This window comes from Manis pentadactyla, chromosome 3, assembly GCF_030020395.1.
Source record: "Manis pentadactyla isolate mManPen7 chromosome 3, mManPen7.hap1, whole genome shotgun sequence".
Classification (NCBI taxonomy): Eukaryota; Metazoa; Chordata; class Mammalia; order Pholidota; family Manidae; genus Manis; species Manis pentadactyla.
In genome coordinates this window covers 77,718,783-77,735,353 of record NC_080021.1, presented here as the reverse complement: position 1 = coordinate 77,735,353, position 16,571 = coordinate 77,718,783, and the positions used below count along the sequence as shown (strand labels likewise).

Below are 16,571 nucleotides of genomic sequence, written 5' to 3'. Positions count from 1 at the left end.
ATGATACAACGTGATATGTAAGAGTTGACATATGAAAAGCTGTGAGCATAATGAAGGCTTTACCAAAAAAGGAAAATAAACAGAAGAGGTCCTCAGGAAAAGAAATGGGAGTAAACCATTCTACTTAGAGATTAGGATGTGAACACAAAGACTAGGCACATGGCATTTAGATAGTGCCTGGAACCTGAAAGGAAAAGTATAAAATATTGGAAACAAGTAGTAAGAGATGAGTCAGGAAAGAAATTCTAATGAACCTTGAATGCTAGACTAAAAAGCTAGAATTCACTGCTAAAACCAATGACTCTTAAACACAGAAGTAATAATTTGATTTGTGTTGTATTTTGGTTTTTATTTAAAATATAACAATATTTAACTTAAATGAAGTTTTTAGCATAGCATTAAGGCACATATAACATCAAAGAAGAAATCAGGGAAGTTATCTCAGCGGGAAAAACTTTACTTGTAAAATACCTATATGTCAGAGTGACATCAACATCACAGCTGAGTAAGATGTACCTGTTTTATCACACCACCAACAATCTGGCACCCATCCATGGATAGAAGTGCCTTTGTGGGAGTTGTGGAATCTAGCATCATAGGCCAAGGGACCTCAGAGGAGTCTCACCCACCTATGCCTCAGGCAACAGGCATTCAGGCTATTGTCTCAGCTGTGGACCTGCCAGAAGCCCATAAACTGACTCCAGCCCATAATTTCATCGGGGAGCCCTGGGAAACACTGTCTTAATTATGTTTTTGTATGTGGTTTTGTTGTTAGTGTGTAGAACTGCAACTAATTTCTGTATTTTGATTTTGTATCCTGCAACTTTAGTGAATTCATTGATTACTTTTAACAACTTTTAATGGTGTCTTTAGGATTTTGTTGTAAAGAATCACATCATATACAAACAGTTTTACTTCTTCCTTTATGATTCAGGTGCCTTTTATTTCTTTTTCTTGACTGATTGCTCTGGACAGCCTTTTTGGAAATCCAGTTTTCAAGCAAAGTTCAAGTATACCAGTGCGGAAAAAAAAAACTAAGTTTGAACACACTGGAGAAGGCAGTCATTAAAGACTGAAGGACGGCAATGCAAAACTTCAAAGAACATGAAAAATCAAGGAAATATGGAACCACCAGAGGATCACAATAATCTTCTAGTAACTGATTCTGAAGGCCTGGAGAGCTGTAATTTATCTGACAAAGAATTCAAAATAGCAGTGTTAAGGAAACTCAATGAGCTACAAAAAAGCACAAAAAGACAATTCAACAAAATCAGGAGAACAATAATGAGCAAAATGATAAGTTTAACAAAGAGACAGAAATAATAAAAAAAGACCCAAGCAAAAATTCTGAAGCTGAAGAATACAATAAATGAAAGGAAAAATGCAATAGAGAATAGAAAGCAGAATCGATCAAGAAAAAAAAATTTTTAAAAATCTGTGAGTTTAAAGACAGGAACTTTGAAATTATCCAGAGGAAAGCAGAGAAAAAAGGAATGAAAAGAGGTGAAGAAAGCCTGTGTGAATTATGGGGTACCATCAAAAGAAACAATCTGTGAAATATTGCAGTTCCAGAAGGAGAAGAGAGGTTGAAGGAGGCAGAAAGTTTAAAGAAGTAATGGTTGAGAACTTCCTAAGCCTACAGAGAGATTTGGACATCCAAGTTTCTGAAGCTCACAGGTCATCAAGCAAACTCAACCTAAAGAGCTCTTCACAAAGACAAATCATAATGAAAGTGTCAAGAATCAAAGACAAAGAGAGGTTCTTAAAGGTGATAAGAAGAAAGATGCTTTTCACCTACAAGTAAACCCCTATAAGACTATTAGGCATTTTTCAGCAGAAACCTTACAGGCCAGGACAGAGAGAGTGGGATTACATATTCAAAGTTCTAAAAGAAAAAATTGCCAACCCAGAAAACTATCCCAGAGTTATCCTTCAGAAATCAATCAAATCAAATTTTAAAAATTGACATACCACATTAATAAAATGAAAGATAAAAATCATAAGATCATCTTAATATGTGCAGAAAAAGCATTTGACAAAATTCAACATCCTTTCATGATAAAAACTCTCAACAAAAAGTAGGTATGCAAGGAATGTACCTGAACATAATGAAGTCGTATATGACAAGCCAATAACTAACATCATACTCAGTGGTGAAAAACTGAAAGCTTTTCCTCTAAGACCAGGAACAAGACAAAGGTTCCCACTCTTCCTTTTCAACATAATACTACAAGTCCTAGCCAGAGCAATCAGTCAAGAAAAAGAAATAAAAGGCACCTGAATCATAAAGGAAGAAGTAAAACTGTTTGTATATGATGTGATTCTTTACAACAAAATCCTAGACACCATTAAAAGTTGTTAAAAGTAATCAATGAATTCACTAAAGTTGCAGGATACAAAATCAAAATACAGAAATTAGTTGCAGTTCTACACACTAACAACAAAGTATCTAAAAAACAGTAAAGAAAATATTCTATTCACAAAAACATCAAAAAGAATAAAATACTTAGGAATAAAGTTAACCAAGTAGGTGAAAGATATATTATATACTGAAAACTATAAAACTTTGATAAAAGAAATTGCAAAAGACTGAAACAAATGGGAAGACATCCCCCTGTTCATGGACCAGAAAAATTAATATTGTTAAATGTTCATATTACTCAAAGCCATCTACAGATTCAATGCAATCACTACGAAAATGCCACCAGCATTTTTCACAGAAATGGAAAAAACAATGCTAAAGTTTGTATGGAACCACAAAAGACCCTAAATGGTCAAGGCAATCTTGAGAAGGAAATATCTTGAGAAAGAAGGAAGTGTGATGCCTTCTGACTTCAAACTATATTACAAAGCTATAGGAATCAAAACAACATGGTACTGGCAGAAAAGTAAACACAAAGAGCAATGGAACAGAACTGAGAATCCAGAAATAAACCCATGCATATGGTCAACGAATATTTGACAAGAAAGCCAAGAATACTCAACAAAGGAAAGACAGTCTCTAGTAGATGGTGCTAAGAAAATTGGATATTCACATACAAAAGAATGAAATTGGACCCCCATCTTATACTATTCACAAAAATTAACTCAAAATGGATTAATAAATTAATTGTTAAGATCTGAAACCATAAAACTCCTATAAGAAACCACAGGTGAAAAAATCCTTGACATTGGTCTTGGCAGTGACTTTGGATGTGACACCAAAACACAAGCAACAAAAGCAAAAATAAATAGAGCTACAAAAAACTAAATAGTTCCTACAGAGCAAAAGAAACAGGCAACAAAATGAAAAGGCAACCTACAGAATGGGGGACAATATGTGCAAATCACATCATCTGCTAAAGGGTTAATATCCAAAATATACAAGAAACTCATACAACTTAGCAAAAAACAAATAATCCAAGAAAAAATGGACAAAGCATCTTAACTGCCATTTTTCCAATGAAGATGTTCAAATGCTGAAAGGTACATGACAAGGTGCTTAATATCACAAATCATCAGGGAAATGCACATCAAAACCACAATGAGATATCCACTCACAACTGTTACATGGCTCCTGTCAAAGACAAGAGATAGCAAGTGTTCATGAAGATGTGGAAACCCCATGCAGTGTTGGTGGGAACATAAATTGGCATAGCCACTGTGGACAACAGTATGAAGGCTCTTCAAAAATTAAAAGTAGACCACCATATGATCCAACAATATTACTTCTGGGCATATATCTGAAGGAAATGAAATCACTGCTGAGAGATATCTGCAATCCTACGTTTGTTGCAGCACTATTTATAACAGCAAAGACATGGAAACAACCTAAGTGTCCATCAGTGGACCAACAGATTTTTTTTAATGTATATATTTACAATGGAAGGAAATACTGCCATTTGTAACAACATGGGTGAACCTTGAGAGCATTATACTAATTGAAGTAAGTCAGAGAAAAACAAAACTGTATGATCTGATGTACATGTGGAATCCTAAAAGAAGAAACTCAGAGAAACAGAGAACAAGTTGGTGATTGCTAGGAGGAAATGCAGGTGAGTGAATGATACCCTGAAAGCCATATGAAGAAAGCTTTTTGGAAGAAAGAGTTTTCACTGGGTCAAATATTCTTGAGGGTCATGCACTCAGAACAAAAAGAAAAAATCTGCTAACTAGCAGTTTTGTTGGTAACAAAGTAAAATGCCAGTGTAACATTTAACTTCCTTCATAACTCAGCAGATATTTAAAGTACTCTAACAAAATTTGCTTAAGACATAACAATGAGGCAAATACTTTAAATATACTTTAGTTGTGAAACAATCAGTACACTAAATCTAACTTTACTTTATTAAGTATAAAATTTATTAATCATGAATATTAGCTCAGATTATAATTAATTTGTATACTACATTACTTTGTATCCTTATTGGTGGGTATTTAGACTATCTCCCACTTTTTGAGATCACAATGCTATAATCAATACCCTTACATACATGTGCAACATATTTATATAAATAGCCTTAACATATCTGCCATAATACACACACACATAATATATATATTTGTATGTGTGTATATATATATACACACACACATAACATATATATATAATGATCTGGTATATATTATATATATAATAATGTATAATAAATGTTTTTAGAATGTATGTGTATGTTTGTGTGTGTGTGTGTGTGTTTACACAAGTCATGTTTTCTTGTAGGGTCTAGTCCTGGAAGTGAAGCTGTAGGGATCAGGAGATGACATATTTGAAATTTTGAAACACGCTGCTAAACTACTCCTCAGAAAGATTTTACCAATTCCATCTACCAACAGTGTAGGAGAATGCCTTTGTCCTCAACATTTGCATTATCTGGTTATTTTTATTATTTTTTAAAGATATTTATCATTATGGCTGCAAAAAGTAGTATGTTATTTGTGTTCTTCTGATTACCAGGCAAGGCTGATTATCTCCAGTAAAAGTATAAAATTTGTTAATCTTGAGTATTAGCTCAGATTAGGATTCATTTTATAGGAAAGTAACAATTACCTAGTGTTAAATAGGCTTACCTATCAGAATCTTCACTCTGCGCAAGAGGAAATTGCTGGTTATCAGTTTTGTCCCTTTTTCTTTGTTGAATTAACCCAGCAGCAGCAGCAGCAGCATATATGTTTCCTGATCCTCCCATGTCATTACTTTTGTGCTGCTGCTTTTCTTCTTCAACCTTTAAGGAAAGTTTGAGACTAAGGATGATTGTTATTACTTTATTCATTAAAAAGAAATTCTTTGTTTTCATTAACTTTATCATTTGACTCTGCCTGATTTTAACTGCTACAAATATTTCTGTGCTTACTTTAATTTTATCATTACAGGTCACTGAAATCTTTGCAAACTCTGTTTCATTTCTCTTTGAATAAAAGCAGTAGATTTAGCCAACATTTCTTAATATTGGGCTCTTACTCATATCCATTCACTCTTTGCTATCTAACATTACCCCCTCATTTGGCCAGAGACAGAGACACAATAACAGACACAAAATTTATCCTCTTCTGTCTTTACCATTTAGAGGAAGTGTCCTTGGGTGCTTCCATGACAAACAGGATGCACCCCTCCTTCTGCACTAAGCTACTCTTTCCCCAATGCCTTTTAAAATTTTAATTCATTTGGATTTCAGGGTATCGAGAAAGTGGTGATATGCACTAAAATATGTAAACCAAAGTTCACCACACACAAGGAACAGAGCAAAACTGACAAACCATAGAATTCTGGAAAATGAGCAATGCTCCTCAAATTTTACATCCAATAACCACAACGTTTTATAGCTAGAGGGTATAGAAGTAATTATCAACTTTAGCCCCTTCTCTACCAATAATGGAAGTAAAACCAAGAAAGGTTAAATGATTTGTCCAAAGCTCCTTAGTGGCACACCTTGCATTTTATGGCACCAAAAGAGATAATATAATTCTTTAATACTGAATCAGATAAATTACCAGATAAACTCATCAAATTAATCAGATAATCTAAAAGTGTTACTTTCGCATGGTAATTTAATACCTTTGTTGGAGGTGATGGGCATCTAGACAATCATGTAATTTCTCTTTTAAAGGAGGATATCTCTAGATCTTGACTATTTTAAAAACTCAATGTACCTCAAAACTCAATTTTCTCCTTTGGACTTAAACACTGAATTTTTTACTGAAGGTTTATGCTACCTATATAATAAAGGCATACACGTCAAAACTTACCACACTTAAATAACAATATAAAGGTTTGACTCAACAGGAACATCTGAGAGTGGTGATAAAAAATGTGGAAGTATATATAATATTAGTTATTAGAAATATATTGAAGTGAACATGTTGGAATTCTAAATTCCAAGGGTTTGAGTAAATCAGATTAGATTATACATACTAAAGAACAATAAATAGATTGATTAGGTTAGCTGGGAATACTTGCTTATATTTCATTGCTTCCTTCCCATTTGATTGTTTATGGAAATGCAATCTCTATTTAAGCGAACAGATTTTTAAAAACCCAGAGCTTATTACATTTTTAAAGCAACTTCCTTTATGCTTACTCTGGTTCAGAAGTCCCATGGTACACAGCTAAATTAGATTCCCAGTTCATATGCCGCTTAGAAGACTCACAGACTTAGACTTAGGTTGATGAGGGGAAAAAAATTATGAGAATGTCTTCCTGACTCCTATTATTTAGATTGTGGAAATAATCTACTTCTAGACACAAGCTTTTGTCATAGTGAAAAATCAGAAGGGATCACATAATTTATAAAGAGAAAAAACAGTAGCAACAATGAATGTCTATCTCTTTTTGCAGTTGAACTTTCTGTTTACAAAGCCAGGAACTCTACTTGTAACATGCCTATCTCATTCTTAAACTTTTGCACATTTTGCTGCAATCCTTCATTTAGATATATTTCTGAGGTTCTGTCACTACACTGTGGAGAACTCACATTTTCTAATTTGGGTTCCATGCTTTTATAGTTATTAGTATCTGCAATTATCTGCAAATAATGGCTTCTGGAACAAGTCTTCTATTGGTTTTGTTTCCTTATAAGTTTGTCTAGCAGCAGACATACCGTGCCTTTTTATTTGAATCATGTATTTCATCTCATTGGAGCATTTGACCCACAAATCAAAAAGGCTTTTTGTATCACTATAAGATACATGTTCAATATCTAATTTCCAATTGGTGGTATTTTGACTCTTATTTTTTGTCATTTGCTTATCAAACTCTTGGTCTTCTTTCACTTCAGATGTAACTACCCCTTACTTTATTTTATGTATCATTATAAAAACTCTTCTAACTTTTTTTAAAAACATGTTCAGTGTCTGGTTTGTTACAATTTTCAGCATCTAATTTATTTTTGATTAAATAAAGCTTAGGAGATGACTGGCAAGTGCATTCCAGGGATCCAGAGTATGAATGAGATGGAAAGACATTTTCTTTCTGTTCAGGAAGTGCCTAGAATACTACAGAGACAGGCACTCCAAATGCATCTCTTTCATCATAATCAGGTATACTATTTGTCAAAATAGGTATTTACTTCTGCTTTAGCATTATCATGTAGTGGCTCTTCCTCAGGACAAGCTGCAATTTTGTATTTTTCACAAATTTCACCAAACTTCTGCCTTAACTCATCTGTGACAAGTTTTAAATTACCTTTCCATTCTAATTTTCCTTGTTTAATGCACATTTCCTCATGCTTTTGCATACAAGGAAGTCCTAAATACACAGATAAATCCTGTCTATCACATTCCTCATTCACTTCTTCTTCTTTACATATTTTTGCAGATGTAAAGGTGGAAGATTAATTTGCTTGATTTGATTTTCTGCTGTCTTTTCTGCCAGAGTACATGTTTGTAAAATAACTTTATCCTTAATGAAGTATGGACAAAGAAGGATTAGAAAATAAAATTTAACTGTTAGATTTCTTAATCTATGTTTAGCTACTCCCAAATCACTGGATTATAACTAAGAAATGAAAAATAACTTGCCTTAGCCTAAATTAAGAGGAACCCCCCACAAATCTAATTTTGTCACTGTTGGAACTGAACAATTTATTATGTTAACTCTACCAAAAATGAGTTAGGAGATGATTTTATTTTTACTGTTACAAAGGCTTCCTCACTTAATATTATTTCACCTCACTATACCTTAAATACAAAACCTCTACAGTGCACTTAAGGATTATTTTTGAAGATTAATAGAGAATAGGTAAACTTTAAATTATTAGAAGTCAATTATCAGTTAACATCAGAAAGAAAAGCAAATTCCTAAATTTTAATTCAAATTATATACAGTGATAGTGTATACATGGATATTGATTATCTGCTTGCATCCAGTTCTAATATATTCTAATATCCCCTGATGAGTGAATAACAAAATCTTAACTGATTTCCAAAACTGAAATGAAATAAATTAGAAAGTTATTGCTTGTAACCTAACAACAAATGTCCCATCCTGGAAGGTGTGACTCTCTTAATAGGCAGTTGGGTTGATTTTATGACCCCATTCTCTCCCTGAATGTAGTTTCTGAAGTCAATTATAGATCACAAGGCAGAGAAAATCTTTATCTTAGCATTTAGTGATTGGCAAAATGAAACTGCAAATTATTATTCTTTTTATATGAATCCAACACAGTGGCTATCATTGTTATACTGTTCATAATTTCAACTGCTTAGTCATACGATTTGATATTTGAATGTTAACTTCTTTATCATGTGAAGATGTTATAAAAATAGAGAAACAAAGAATTTCAGGAAATTGTTTACCTTAATTCTAAGGATAAAGTTTAACTATAAGCTATAACACTTTCTAACAATATTTTAAGTTTGTGACATTTTATAAAGAATTATTATTGAGTGATCATCTATTGACTCTGAAAGGCTAGTTCAAAAGGTAATTTCATTTGTACTATGTTACAATATTAAAGCATAGTTAACATTTTTAAACCAGAAACTTAAATTATAATTTTTACATACCTGTGGGTAATTATATTCACTTCCATCAAGCCTTTCTTGTTCTTCCTCTGATATCATTTGTAAGTCTACTTCTGCTGACAAATCTATATGTTTAGTTAAAATGAACTACTTAGAAAGGTTAGATAAAAGCCATAATCTTTAAAAAAATAGAAAATAATATTTTTATCAATCGAGAGTTTAAGTTAAGCTTTATCTTTAGCTGAATATTTACTTCTTTAGGTAATACTTCCAAATTATCTATAAATTCAACAAAAATTTGGGAAATACTAGATATCACCTGCTTCACGGATCTGCCAAACTTGTGAGGAAACAGAGCAAGCACGTCAGTTGTACAGGTAACTAACTGGACTAACTACAGCTCACAGTCACTACTCTAGGATATAACTGAAAATATTTTATAAATACAATGTTAATTCTAACAATAAGAAAGAAAAGATAAAACTACAGGGGTGGAAAAAATAGTGTATGCTTTATTACTACAGACCTGAGCATATAACTGATTAGGGGATTGAATTAACTGTTACATAAAGTAGAAAACACACTACATGTAGTTGATCAACAGACTAGGTATCCTAAGAGAATTAAAATTGTTTTCTATATATTAGTTTTAAATGATACGATGCTCCTTAAAACCAACATTCCTTGTGAACTATTTATTCACTAAAATATTATAAAACAAGTTGACAGACTGTGTACGTAACTGAGGAGGTAGTAGTAAATTCTCGATAATTCCCATTAGTCCTGGGAAAGCCAATTCTAAATTATATAGTTATGGAAAATACAAGGAATATTTTAATTTTTGGTTTTGGAGGGTACTCTTTTAGTTACACCAAATATAGTTATAACTAGTAATTTTGAATTCAGAGCTATAAAAATAAAGCTAAGAAACTACATTTTGTTTGAGTAGGCAATCTTCAATCTTTAATTATTTACCTAGTTTCCCAAATAGTCCCCAAACTCTAAATACAATTCTACTACCCACTCAAGTATATTCTGAATACCAGCCTAAAATACATTCCTCCTTCTAATTCTTTGTTGCTTATATATTGCTCTGTTTAGAGAAAGAATGCAAATATCTTGCTAAAAGGAATTCTGTTTGGTTGTAGGTTGCATAAAGTAAACACAAAGATTTTACCACAAAATGATGTTTGAAAAGTCAAAACTATGGTGAAGCCCTGGAAAAGTAATCCAGGGTTGAATTCTCTATGCTTCATTACCTTCTTTGCTCTCTCTCTTTACTGAAAGCTGTGATTCACACAGGTCACAGAGCATATTCCCTAGCAGAAACACAGCTCCAATATTAATCTTTTCTTTATTTATTAAGTTCATCTGTCCAAATTCTGTGGATGCTGTCTGATTTCTGGTGATTGATTGTGACACAAATATACATTTATCATCAATTTTCAAATCTCTGGATCTCTGACAAGTCTCAAAACTGAAACTAGTAGAATCCCAATCTGCAAACTCTGAAAACAAAGTTTCCATTTATTAGAATGTAAATAATAATACAAATTTGACTAACTTGTAAATGTCTTTATCAGAGAATCCTCCTCTCCCCACCAAAACACACTACTCCTTCACAGCTCATTGTATTTTACATGCCCTATACAGCCATTCGTATAGATAAGTTTAACTATTGTCTCTCATTTTTTCTATTTTCTTATATTACTTACTCTGATTTGCTCATCAATCTCTATTACATATTCTGTATTCCATAGAGCTTTGTTTACTAGTAACTAAGACTCATGAAGGTATGATTTTTTTTGTTATTAATGAAGTTTATGGGTAACCACTTATTTTACACTTGAATATGCGTGATGGTATCATGTGTTGTAGAGACATGGATTTCAAAAAAAAACTCAATGAGTGGTACTACTTTAACTACACTGATGCACAAATATCTTCAGAATTCATTGTTAAGCCTGGATAAATATCATAAATTATGTGAGAAAAGACAGCCTTAAGTGACCTTAATTGTCTAGGTCCAAAGAGTATAGAGTGCCATGAGAAAGGAAACGAATATATAACAAAAATATTTCCCTTTTTTAAAAAAAACAAATTGACAGATTTAAACTTTTTAAAATAAGTGAGAGAAAAAGCAAGGAATCTTTGAAGCCCTTTCATCACAAAGGACAGTTTATCATTTCATCCATGAGCCCTGCATCGTTTAAAGTGGTGGTTCTCAAGTATCACCTGGGAATCCCTAGAGTCCTAAGATCCACCTGCTCATGGGATCAGAGAGGTCAAACCTATTTTCATCATAATACTAAATGTTACTTGCCATTTTCACTCTCATTCTCTTACAAGCATACTGTGGAATGTTTCAGAGATAAGATATGTGTAACATCATAGCGCTAATGGCTAATGGGATGTATGATTGGGTACACATGTATTTAAAATTTTTCAGTTTTAATTTCTAATTATCTATAATATCATGAGTATCAATAAATATAACCCATCTAACTAAAAGTTCCTTAGAATTACTGTTTTAAAAATCTACTAAATATTCATGAGAGTGTAATTAAATATTTTGCCCATTTTTAATAATCAAAGACATCACACACATACACATACATAGAGTCTGCTTAGAACATCTGGTTGGCTTAAGATAACAGTGTAACAACACTAAGATGAAATAAAGTTAAAACATAATTGACACATCAGCAAGTGGAGCTTTAGTCTAGGTAAAAGTCAGAATTCAAATAAGCATTTTAAAACATTGAAAAAATCTTAGAGTCTAATAATTAACCCCTGGGAAACCCTAAGAAATACAGGGAATTCAAACTGGGAAATTTAGGTTATCAAAACACAAAAATAGAAATTTCTGAGTTAAAGCTTTCAATTTTAAAATGTCTTTTTCAAATGTTTATAAATCTTTTTTCACAGGTACCGACAATGACATCTGCCTTATTTATGAAAACCTTCAATTAAATTTGCAAAAAAAAAAAAAAATTGGGAGTAAGAACACTGTATTACAAATATTTAGTGTACTTCTTTTCAGAGCTAAGCCTGTATTGCAAAATTTACCTGATTTGGATGTTAGTATCGCCTTCACCCCTACTGTTTTATTAGGAACAGAGTCTTCCACTTTGGCAGCAGGCTGAATGGGTTTTGAAACAAGGTGGTTAATCACTAGTTTAACTTCATACAATCTATGATTAATAAACCAAGATAAATATAGGTAAGTTTTTACCTCCAAGTGGGGGTATTTTTCAGGAGAATCTAAAAAGCAAGTGAGATATGTAATCAATGATGTGGAAATAAGAAAGCCAACTATGTATTCATGCAGAGTTAGTACTGAGCTGAATCCTCATGCTTGGCTTTGAAAATGATGACATCAGGTTTTGGTGCTTTGTTTTTTTGAGGGGTTAGAAAAGCAACAAGACAAAAATATGAATCTGTTATAAATCCTGAAGAAAAAAGAGGACTATAGGTTTAACAAAATATGCAATTAATATTTACAAAGTAAGATTATATTTCAAATGACTATAACTAAAATAGAAAAATGCATGTATACCAATGTGAACATGCTGATTGGTGGGGAGAAAAATGATCTGTAGTCAGAGGAACAAATCATGACCCTGAGGGGATAAATGTGAAAGCAGATGGTTGAATGCAACAGCATATCTTTAATGAGGTACAGCATATCTTTAATGAGGTATAAAAATCATTTATACCATAATACTACAAGTGTTTGTCATATTCTTCCATTTATCCTATAATTTAGCAAGTACACAGTTGTGATGACAGTTCAGGAGAATGCATAATTCATTTCTCTTTAGAGAAAGTGTTATGAATTGGTCAGGTTGGATATACACTTGTAGAATAATAGTTTTAAAAATATTCATCTTTTTTTCATACCCATGTGGACTTCTGGTATGCCTACATGTCTTGCATCCTGTAGTTTAGTAATCTTTAACTTTCTTGGTCCATTCATGCAAGAAGGTATATAAAACACATCTAAGAAATAATGTATAATGTATAATAAGCTTTCAGTAATTAAATATGGTTACTGGAATGGAAAAAATTAATTTAATTGCCACAGAATTGTTAGATATGAAAAAACTTTTGTATTTCAAAATCAAGTTAGTATTTGCTGAAAATCACAATTTTAGCATTTAGGTGATGAACTTTGTAATTTCTTTTGTTTCCCAAATTGTCTGGTTTGGAATACCATACTAGCCCTTCAAGAATTTTTATGAAACAGCTATCTTATCAAAAAATTATCTTTAAAAAAAACAACTGATGTTTGGTATCAAAATTAATGTCATCTAAATAACGAACTCTGATGCCGACAGTTCTGAAGGGGAGGAATGAGTGGCTATAGTTGACCCTGATCTGAGTATTCTGTCCTGTTGCCAGTATTCTCTGCACCAGCAGTGATCTAATCTTCAGTTTCAGTGCAAATAATCCTGAGGCCATGTAAAGTGATTACTCTTAAGTTCCTCATCAATTCCAAAATTGCCTAGCTAACACATTTCTTTCCTCCCTCATTCCTTTCACCACTCCCCTTCCTCTTCAAAAGTTACCTCTACATCTATGATTTTAATTATTCCCTGTTGACATTCTTTTTGTTCTTCTTTCCTCTTAACTTAGCAAAAATATCTTACAACTATAATTTCTATTTCTTCGTGTCTTTGCTCTCCTCTGGCTATAAACATGCTCAGAAATAAAAGCAAAATAATGCTTTTCCTTGATCCTGTTATGTCTTGAACTATCCAAAGGCTTCCAAATCTCTTATGGGGAAGTCTACACCCTAGTTACAATGGAGCACACGATCTAAGGACCAGAGACATTGGCATCACCTGAGAGCTTGTAAGAAATGCAGAATCGGGATTTCTCAAGAAGGCAGTGTGAGAAGGTTGGCAGAAATCTCCCAAAACCATATATATTTTGAAAACACAGAGAATACAACTAATCCTAAAAGAGTGACCAGAAGATACAGTACACGAGCCAGGCTACATCTGCGAGAGCCCAACATCTCATGAAAAAGGGTAGGATACAAAGCCGTGACCCGGCAGGACGCAAGCACTCCCCCTACACCAGCTCACTGGTGGTAGGAAGGGAATCAGAGTGGAGCAGGAATGGAAGCACAGGACTGCTAAATAACCAGCCCTGAAGGTCTGCCCTGGCAGCACAGACACACACTGAATGGTGCACTGGATATTGGAAGAGCTGAAAAGCAAGACCTGAGATTGAGGCTGTGAACAGGTCCCCACAGCTGGCTGCCCTTGGACAAAAGAAAAGTGGGTGCTTTAAAAGACTTAAAGGGACAAGGGTTTAACAGGTGGGCAAAATAATCCTGGCACACTCAGCCCAGCAGGCTGGGAACTTTAAGGAACTTCAGGTGCCCTAACCCCCTGGGTGGCAACACAGGTCTGAAACCCCTGACAGCAATAAGCAGCCTGCTCTTTCTTCCCCACTGCCAGCACTGCAAGCAAACTGGTTGATGTGCCATTGATGCGGAACAGCCAGGGAGCAGCCATGTCTACGGCAACTATGAAGCTTAGTACAGAGGCTTCTCCCTGAGCATGGCTAACCAGCCCAGACACAGAGGCTGCTCCTTGCACGTGGTTGACCGGCACATACAGCTGAGACCGGCGCAGAGTCACAGAGGCACAAAGGGGCTTTGTTCTCACGGCAGAACACATGCCACTCACCTGCAACAACCACCAGTACCCTAGGCCATTCTGAGGGCCACCCCACCGACAGCAGCTCAGGGGATTAACCCACAGGTGGCTCCCTGTGTGCAGTTGACCAGCACAGACAATGAAGACAGACGCAGAGCCCGGGAAGCAAAAAGGGGCTCCGTTATGGTGGCAGAACACACGCCACTCACCTGCGACCCCCACCAGGGCCCTAAGCCATCCCAAGGTCTGCCCTGCCACCACAGCTCAGGAGATTAACCCAGACGCTGCTCCCTGCACACAGTTGACAGGCACAGATAGTGGAGACGGGCACAGAGACCAGAAGGGACAAAGGGGCTTTGCTCTTGTGGCAGAACATGTGCTGCTGGTCTGTGACCCCTGCCATTGCCCTAGGCCATCTCGAAGGCCGCCCTTCCCACGGCAGATTAGGGGAATAACCCAGAGGTTGCTCCCTGTATGCAGTTAACAGGCAGGGACAGTGGAGACAGGCAAGGCAACCGGCAAGAAGGGATTTTGTTCTCCCAACTGACATGCACACCAGTGACCACTCCCATTGAAATGTGAAGGTTAAAAAACTAGTTCAGTCCAAAATCCCTCAAACACCAGAGAGAGGGCTTGGTGAGACCAAAATCACCAATCTTTCTGGAAAAGAATATAAAATTTAAGTCATAAGCATGCTAATGAAGCTACAGAGAAATATTCAAAAGCTAAGGGATGAATTCAGGAGGGTGATAACAGAAATGAAACAAACAATGGAAGGATTTAAGAGCAGACTAGATGAGGTAGAAGAGACTGTTAATGGAATAGAAATCAGAGAACAGGAATACAGAGAAGCTGAGGCAGAGAAAGATAAAAGGATCTCTAGGAATGAAAGAATATTAAGAGAACTGTGTGACCAATCTAAATGGAACCATATTTGCATTATAGGGATACCAGAAGAAGAAGAAGAGAGAAAAAGGGATAGAAAGTGTCTTTGAAGAAATAATTGCTAAAAACTTCCCCAATCTGGAGAAGGAAATAGCCTCTCAGACCATGGAAGTCCACAGACCTCCCACCACAAGAGATTCAAGGAGAACAACACCAAGACATATAATAATTAAAATCGCCAAGATCAAAGACAAGGATAGAGTATGAAAAGCAGCCAGAGAGAGAAAAAAGATCACCTACAAAGAAAAACCCATCAGGCTATCATCAGACTTCTCAGCAGAAACCCTTACAGGGTAGAAGAGAATGGCATGATATATTTAATGAAATGAACAGATGGGCCTCAAACCAAGTATACTGTATCTAGCAAGATTATCATTTAAATTATAAGGAGAGTTTAAACAACTCCCAGATAAGCAAGGTTTAGGGAATTTACCTCCCAGACCAACTCTACAATGTATTTTAAAAGGACTGCTCTAGATGCAAGTATGCCTAAGGCTAAATAGCTGTCACCAGAGAAAATAATAACACAGCAAAGAAAGTAGACCAACCAAATACCAAATAAAGGCAAAAAATAAAATCAACTATCCACAAAATCAGTCAAGGGAAATGCAAAGAGTACAGAATAAAACATCTAACATATAAAGAGTGGGGTAGGAAGAAAAAGAAGGGAGAGAAATAAAGAATCATCACACTGTGTTTATAATAGCATAATAAGCGAGTTAAGGTAGACAGTTAGACACTAAAGAAGCTACCCTTAAACCTTTAGTAACCACGAATACAAAGCCTGCAATGGCAATAAGTACATATCTACTGATCCTAAATGTAAATGGACTAAATGCACCAAGCAAAAGACACAGAGTAATAGAAAGGATAAAAAAGCAAGACCCATCTATACACTGCCTACAAGAGGCTCACTTTAAACCCAAAGACATACACAGACTAAAAGTGATGGGATGGAAAAAGATATTTCATGCAACTATTAGGGAGAAAAAAGCAGGAGGTGCACTACTTGTATCA

General features: G+C 34.7%; 1 protein-coding gene across 5 annotated transcripts in view; it reads right to left on the bottom strand.

Annotated features, from left to right (window-relative positions):
- LOC118920712 (ankyrin repeat domain-containing protein 26-like) overlaps nt 1–16,571 on the bottom strand; it is a 118,255-nt gene that overhangs the window by 54,654 nt on the left and 47,030 nt on the right. For 2 of the 5 annotated variants that reach the window (XM_057498044.1, XM_057498048.1), the window contains 4 exons: nt 12,841–12,939; nt 12,007–12,201; nt 8,980–9,062; nt 5,047–5,201 (listed from right to left, as the gene is read on the bottom strand). In XM_057498044.1, coding sequence (XP_057354027.1) covers nt 5,047–5,201; nt 8,980–9,062; nt 12,007–12,201; nt 12,841–12,939 — 532 coding nt within the window. The remainder of the gene's footprint in view (nt 1–5,046; nt 5,202–8,979; nt 9,063–12,006; nt 12,202–12,840; nt 12,940–16,571) is intronic. The other 3 variants (XM_057498045.1, XM_057498047.1, XM_057498046.1) reach the window with 3 other exon arrangements.